This window comes from Rhagoletis pomonella, unplaced genomic scaffold, assembly GCF_013731165.1.
Source record: "Rhagoletis pomonella isolate Grant_MI unplaced genomic scaffold, Rhpom_1.0 Rhpom_scaffold_00001, whole genome shotgun sequence".
Lineage (NCBI taxonomy): Eukaryota > Metazoa > Arthropoda > Insecta > Diptera > Tephritidae > Rhagoletis > Rhagoletis pomonella.
The window spans coordinates 21,320,093-21,327,855 of record NW_023458555.1 but is presented as its reverse complement, the minus strand read 5'-3'; the positions used below and the strand labels follow the sequence as shown (position 1 = coordinate 21,327,855).

Below are 7,763 nucleotides of genomic sequence, written 5' to 3'. Positions count from 1 at the left end.
ATTACTATCGAAATCGGTTGACGTGGTCCAAAGTTATGCGGTAACATACATTAAAAAAAAAACATCTTCCGACGAACTGATAACCTCCTCTTTTTTTGGAAGTCGGTTAAAAAAAGGTTAGGAGTTAAGACTTCTAAAATAGAACTTGCAACGGTCTTGAAGGTAATAAATAGTGAATGGTGTAACGGAATCAAGGCCAGCTTACGTACCGAAACAGATTACCTGACGTCATTCTGGGATTTTAGTTTTAAGATTCCCATACTCTTTCCAACCAGGAAAGATTAAGTAGGCGGCCTACTATCGGTAAATGAGGGTATTTCCAAAGATGAAGAAAGGAGACGGCTGGGGTTTGTACACAAAAGAACATTCATATCGCCTGACTGATAACTGCAGTGTCTTTGCCATAGAGAAAGCGGCTTGTCTCATACGGGATAGTACGTCTTTGTGAGATAATGTCACTATATTCGTTGACAGGCAGGCGGTACTGAAAACATCAGGCTCTAAGAAAGTAAAGTGGAAAGTAGTTTGGAAATGTCGCGCATCGCTGCCTTCAAAATCTAGAGATGGCTAGACACGGCACGGAAATGCAAATTAGCCAAGCGGATAGCTCCCATCTACCACCTATTTCTTTTGTGCTAAGCGTGGTTAGAGAACACACCACAACCGTAACCTAAGGATCAATCGGGACGAGTGTGTGAGATCTCAAGATCCGTATGGCCGAGACTCAATAGGAGTCAAGTGGTAAAAAATTATTGTCGCTAAACAAATTTGCAAGAAGGTCTCTTACAGGCGTCATCCCAGGGCACTGTGTTATAGCACCAATCCCCCATCGATGCCATATACCAAGAAGTTGTCGGGATAAGAAAGAAGAGCAATTGATTTACCACTTCTTATGTCAAATGCCCCGCTCTCCAGGCAAGGCGCCTCAAACATTTGGAATCACGCTTTTTAAATACATATTCTGGGGGAGATAGCGGAGCTCCACAGCTTCATCCGGTATAGCAAATGGTTTAACAGATTATATACTGACAATATGGAATAACTCGGTTAGAAGGATATGTGCCTGCTCTTGGCACTCATAGATGGCATTCACTATGGACAAATATGCCGCCGGGTCGGAAGTATGCGCCTTTCTAACCCAAACTAAACCGATAAGTCAGGTCGGGTACCTTTGCGACTACCCTCGTACTTAGGTACCTATACCCTATAAGTGCATATATGTACATACAATTGCATGCACTACGTAGACTATGAGAGCTATGAAGATGAGCTTCTGAGACTCCAGTCAAGTCCAGTCTACTAAAAGGGGTAATCGTCACAAAAGCGTCAAGGTAAAATGTGCAAAAAAATCGATCAGATCGAAGAAGCAGGCATAACAAAAGGTAATACTGAATTATTTGTTGTATGGATGTTAGGGTGGTACTTAAAAATATCAAGGTCTAAATTTTGTGCGCGGAACCCCTTTTTATTCTATTTTATTCTAAGTACGTACAAAATAAAGATATTTACGAAAATTTAAAATTTTTGAAAAAATTAAATTTAAAAAAATTTACTAAGTTTTGACTTAAAATCTAATAAATTTGACATATTTTTGAAACTTACTCATATAAATTCATTAACTCGTTGAGTTATAGCTAGTCAAAGTCAAAATTTTGCCGAATTTTCGCGATTTAAAAATTAAATTTTTTCAAACCTGGTAGCGGCTCCAATTTTATTTATATACATTTTTTTAATTAAAATTCTCTTTATTTTGTACGTAGTAGTGGTACGTATGAAGTGGTGCCCCACGATGTTGGTGTTTTTTTTTAAGGACCACCCTAATGCACGTACATATGTATGTATGTATGTATGTATGTATGTTCTCTTGTACACACTATATGTAGTTGTGAAGGATATGCTCCAATATTTGGCAGTCTTCATATTGAGTAAGCGATCAGTTGGCCCCTGAGTAGGTGAAAAAGAAAAACAGCAAACATATGTACATATGTATGTAAGTAAAGGTAGTAGTGGCTCCAGTGACGTGAAGGAGAGGGAAGAGCGGTTTTGCTCCAATCTCAGACCACATGGTGTTGCAAGTACGAGCACCTTGCCAAATTTTAGGCAGGCCAGACATGACTGTCGCCCGTTTCCTGCGACCTGTCTGTTGTACTCACTGTATGTATTTTTGCGTATTTGCAAGTGCACATGTATGTACATATGTTGTTGCGGCGCAAAGATGTTGTGTGGCCACTAAAGAAAACCAAAAAAAGATATTAATATGGTTCAGTTCACTTTTTGGAGCTGCGTTTTTTTTGGCTATGTGTATACGTACTGGGTGTGAGTAACTCAATTGGTGATGGAGTAATACCGAAATGGGTAGCGCATATTGACAATCACGGATGAATGTGCTGCCATGTGCGGGTGTTTGTCTACCTACATATTTTTTCGACAATAGAGGGAGCTGTTGTGGAGCGATGCACGGTTGCAGTCTGGCAGGATGCATTCATTTCGCTTTTCATTGTGTTGAAAAGGATGCGCTGTTTCGAGTTGCATTGAAAGAAAGGGCGGAAATTTAATACTTACGATGTCGTCAGATTGTTCTTTTTTGTGCTTACTAAATCTACATTTTCTCATATTCTTCTTTATTCAAAAAAAAAAAAACGTATAATTTGTGTTGTCTTTGTGTTTTGCTTAAAAATTATAGTATGTCCTTATAAGTATGTACATATGTTCATATGTATGTATGCACATTTGCAACGCGTTAAAATTATTTCGGGTGTATGTTACCCAACACATATTTATGCATACAAACATACATATATTTCATAGCATGGAATTGCACGCAGGGCGGGAGGGTGACAATGTTTTATATTTAATTACAAATTAATATTGCACTTGTCCCGGCCTATGTGCGGTTTACGTGAGCAACAAGTGTTAAGTGGCAAACTAAATAAACAAACAAAAAAATGTATGCAAACAAAATTCGCGAGCATATCCTACTTGTATTTACATTAGGGGTATTCACGATCCGCTGCATACTGTCTAGCATGGTGCATAGATAGCATGATTGCCTAATTTTGTTGTTGTTTGAACACATGAAACAACAACAATCATAGCATGCATCGGATCGTGAATACCCCTATTGTATTGAAAGTTATCCATGATGTTTTTTTATGTGGGTCATTCCATGCAAACGAGGAAAATTATTTAAATTTTAAAATAACTTAATTTTCCCCAATAAGGGTAGCAATTTTTAGCTAAAAGAATACATTTCATAAATCTGTTGAAATTCAATTTTGGTAGCCCATTAAGTTTAAGTACAATAAAGTGCAACTTTCAAGTCCCTAAATTATAGACTTAAATTTTCATTTAAAAATCTAGGAGTACCGTTAATTTCTTCGTATCTAAACCAAAATGGTATGGTGCGACCTCTGAGGCACCACCTTTCCTCTTAAAAATAATTATAGAAATCGGTTAACTTGGTCCAAAGTTATGCGGTAGCATACAAAAAAAAATAAATATTAATATTAAGTCGGTTAAAAAGTAAAATAAAAAAGTGGTATGCAAAATATAAATAAATAAAATCGTTAAAACTTCAGGGTATCATATTTGTGACGCTGACTGTCAGTCACAAGGACTGGTCCCACTAGTCACAATTTGGAATATTTTTAAATACTTCTATGAAAATTACATCCGCCAAAAGTTTGCGGAAAACGAAGGCATAAGGAAGTAGTACATATATACAGTGGTGGAAGAAATAATAGAACTTTTTACTTTGACCAGTTTTGGCTATATTACTTTGTTTATTCGATGTTTAATATTTTTGTATAAAAGTCTAGCGCAATATATAACACACACCATATAAATCCACATTTCAAAGTTTGTATAAAAATTATAAAAATTCAACAAATTTTATCAAAATTCCCCGAAAATTTCAAACTTTTCAATCATTTTTTTTTTTTTAATTTTGGGTATGCTGTTTTATAGCCCATTAAATTTTAGTGGGTAAAACTGCAAACTGCAAGACGCTAGAAAATGGCGTTGATTTTTAATAATTTATCTGGCTGGCGGTGTTGTGCATTTTCTTCCATATAAAATATGCTCGACCATGCTCAAAATTTCTTTTTATATGGAAGGAAAAAAAATATTAAAAATCAATGCGATTTTCTAGCGTCTTGCGGTTTGCACTTTTACCTCCTAAAATTTAATGGGCTATGAAACTGCATACCCAAAATTTTTCAAAAAAATCTGATAAAAAGTTTGAAATTTTTGGGAGATTTTGTTAAAATTTGTTGAATTTTTATAATTTGTGTACAAACTTTGAAATATGGATTTATATAGTGTGTGCTATATATTGCGCTAGACTTTTATACAATAACATTAAACATCGAATAAACAAAGTAATATAGTCAGAACTGGTCAAAGTAAAAAGTTTCTATTATTTCTTTATATTGTACGACTAGACAACATTGGCATTGTCCACTTTCCTGCTGAAATAAGTAATACGATACGATTCGACTCTCGAAAGACGTCTTGCATTCGACACGACTCTCGCAATGAGGCTGAATGCCAATTTCGAACCACTGTGCAGTGGCGTTAGAGGAACGCAACGTAGAACAGTTAATTCTGGGTGGTATGCAACCAATTCTTTTTCGACGGGTTTGGACGATTGGAGGGAAAACAATGAAAAGAGAGGAACGCAACGTAGAACAGTTAATTCTGGGTGGTATGCAACCAATTCTTTTTCGACGGTTTTGGACGATTGGAGGGAAAACAATGAAAAGTTACAAATGATATTTCATCATGACAAGGCGAGTTCTCTCACATCTCTTAAAACAAATGATTTTTAAGCACTCTAAATGTCAAATTGATGATTCATCCACAGTGCTGATTTGATACCTAATGTTTTTTTGTTTTTTGTTCCCATACATCAAAAATAACCTTCGCGGACAACGATTTTCTTCGCCATATGTTTTCGAGGTACCGACTTTACTGCGCGAAAAATGCTTTGCCAAGTGGTTTGAGCGTAAGCAAAAGTGTATAAAACACGCTCAAGAATATCCTGTAAACCAATAAGACCATTTTTAGGAAATTCCGAATTTTCTAGGGTATTTTAAGGACTTTTAGCGAGCCTCGTAATGAGTAAATTTTAAGTGCTCTTTCGTTTTAGAGTTGGTTTTGAGCAAATTAAAAGCCCAAAGCAATAGCGATAACTTTATTAATGATATGCTTAAGGCTATGGCGATCGATGAGAGCCGATTTTTGAAAAAGAATTTCAAATATTTTTTTATTTTACGATAAAGTTGAAAAAATATATTTTTAAGCTTGTTATGACCACAAAAACTAAAAACTTTCAGAGTTTAGAAAAAACGGTCCGAAATCAGCAAATTTTTACGATTAATCGCCAAATATTTGTAAATATATTTATCTTTTTTTAATTATTTTTATTATTATTTTTTCGTTACAGATTAAAATAACATCGAACATAGTATCACTTATCTTTAACAATTCTTCAAAGGACTCGTATCACCTTTTTCGTTTGAGCAACTTTCGATATTCAATAAAATTTTGTTTCGAATTCTAAAATGACACGAGTATATCCGACAGGTAAGTGAATTTTCGAAGGTAAGTTTCTCAAATATGGCCAAAAGGAAACAAACAGAGGAAATTTTAGCAACTTGAAGTATTTTTTTGCACAATTGGGTGATTCACAAGGTGTCACAATTAGTCATATTGCCATAATGTTATAAATTTTATGAATATTTTTGAGCGATTCCTAGCAACCACAAGACATTTTTCAACATTTTAAGATTTATGACGGTAGTATAATTTTATGACACCTTGTGAATCCACTTAATATTAAAAGTGAATGCTTCACCTAAAAAATTTTGTTTTTTCTCCGATATGCCTAAAATGAGGAACAGTATAATTTCAAACTCAGTATGGTGGCTCAAAAAATTAATACTCAGACTTGAAACACATTGATAACGATAGGCTACGGGCTTCGAATTATTTAAGACATACTCTTACACAGATTATTCTTTTGGCGGCGACAGCGCTATACAGCGACTGTGGTTTTGGCCTGATTAGCTCTATTTATGCGTCAGAAAGAGAGGCTGACAATCATTAATGATGGACATTTTTTATTTTTTAACCGACTTCCAAAAAAGGAGGAGGTTATCAGTTCTTCGGAATCTTTTTTTTTTTTTTTTTTTTTTTATGTATGTTACCGCATAACTTTGGACCACGTCAACCGATTTCGATAATTCTTTTTGCACGGAAAAAAGAATACCCGTATAAAAAGATATATTTAGAACTGCCTCAAAGCCCATGAATGTTATATGGGGAAAAACGATCGCGTAGAAACGGTATATAATTCTTGAAAAAATTGTTTCCCTTTTGAACAATCCTAAGGGGTGAGAGCTTAACATTTTGAACTTTTTGTTCCCGTAGGTATTTTTGGCCCACTCTAATGTACATACATATCGTCGTTAAAAGTGCAAAACCGCGTGTCGTGGTTCCGCGAAACCTCGCATCTGACATTTGTGCCAAAAATGAGATTTGCTCACCGGGAGCTCCTGGCATTAAGCCTTATCCATTCATACCTAACTATCGATATTTATATATAAAAGAGAACCGTTTTGAAATAAGACAGCTGTTACTCTAGAAATTGGACCACCCTAATATATGTACGTACTTACATGTACTATTTATAACGCGCTTAGATTATCATAGGTAAATACAAAAGAAATTTCGCATAATTATTGATTTTCTACCTTATTGAGCAAAGTGCTAGCGCACAAGTAATTATATTTATTACAAGCTTCAATTCAATTGAGCCATTTAAACTCAAAAGCAGCAAGGGAGAAGTTAAAAACAACGATAAGTAAATACTAGTATTACAAACTATAAATACGATTTGTTGATAGTGCATATTTTTTCTGCTTCTAAATTACACTTAGCTTATCTAAGTAGCCACTATGAAATAAATAATATGTAATCTAGAGCAAATAAGCGAAAAGGAATTTTTTATAAAATTTTTGATAAAAAATAAATGTCAAAAAAGTGTAGTGTTCCCCTAAATATATTGTGCACAATTTTTTTTTTAAATACTATTTGTGTAACCATTTTCATGTTTTGTATTTTTTTTATTTGTAACGTTTTAATTTTTATTTTTTTTTTTCTATTATTAGCGTTTGCTATTTACATAAGTGTAAAATGTGCTGCATACATACATAAAGTATTCAAGTGGTATAAGTCATATCATTTGTTAGCTCGTAATATTTTCGAAATTCGAATAATAATACTCTTTTGTTTACATTTGGCTCTGCCGAGCTGACTGTATGGAAATTTCGTGAACCTAGACTTTTATGCAAGTTTTGTATTTTGAAATTTGAATAAAGCTGAGTATTTAATTTCACATTGTGGGTGGAAAAATAAATAAAACTGAGTTGATAGTAAAAAATTTCTGATTTCTGATTAAATATACTAAGATTTCAATTAAAAAAGTGATGCCTATATGTTGCAAAGAACACGAAATCCCTAAATAAAAAAAATAAGAAAAATGTGTGTTTCTATGTACAATCAGAAATAATTTTAACAGTATAACAGTCGGTTTTTAGTTAGTGTACATAATAATGAAGAAAAAAATATTTGTGTTAATTGGAGGTAAGTTCTATGAATTTATTTATGCAAAAAAATCGTCCTAAATTTCTTTTTGAGTTGATCGTTGTTTAGATCTAGGTGTGCGATATGTATAACAAAGGTCTGCCAAAGCAAAACAA

The 7,763-nt window shown here is 34.0% G+C and overlaps 1 protein-coding gene across 2 annotated transcripts in view; it reads left to right on the top strand.

Moving 5' to 3' along the window:
* LOC118740795 (myb-like protein Y) overlaps nucleotides 1–7,763 on the top strand; it is a 68,587-nt gene that overhangs the window by 33,914 nt on the left and 26,910 nt on the right. For both annotated transcript variants that reach the window (XM_036472509.1, XM_036472488.1), the window contains exon 2: nucleotides 5,447–5,586. In XM_036472509.1, the coding sequence (XP_036328402.1) occupies nucleotides 5,565–5,586 (22 nt within the window). In that variant the 5' untranslated portion in view covers nucleotides 5,447–5,564. The remainder of the gene's footprint in view (nucleotides 1–5,446; nucleotides 5,587–7,763) is intronic.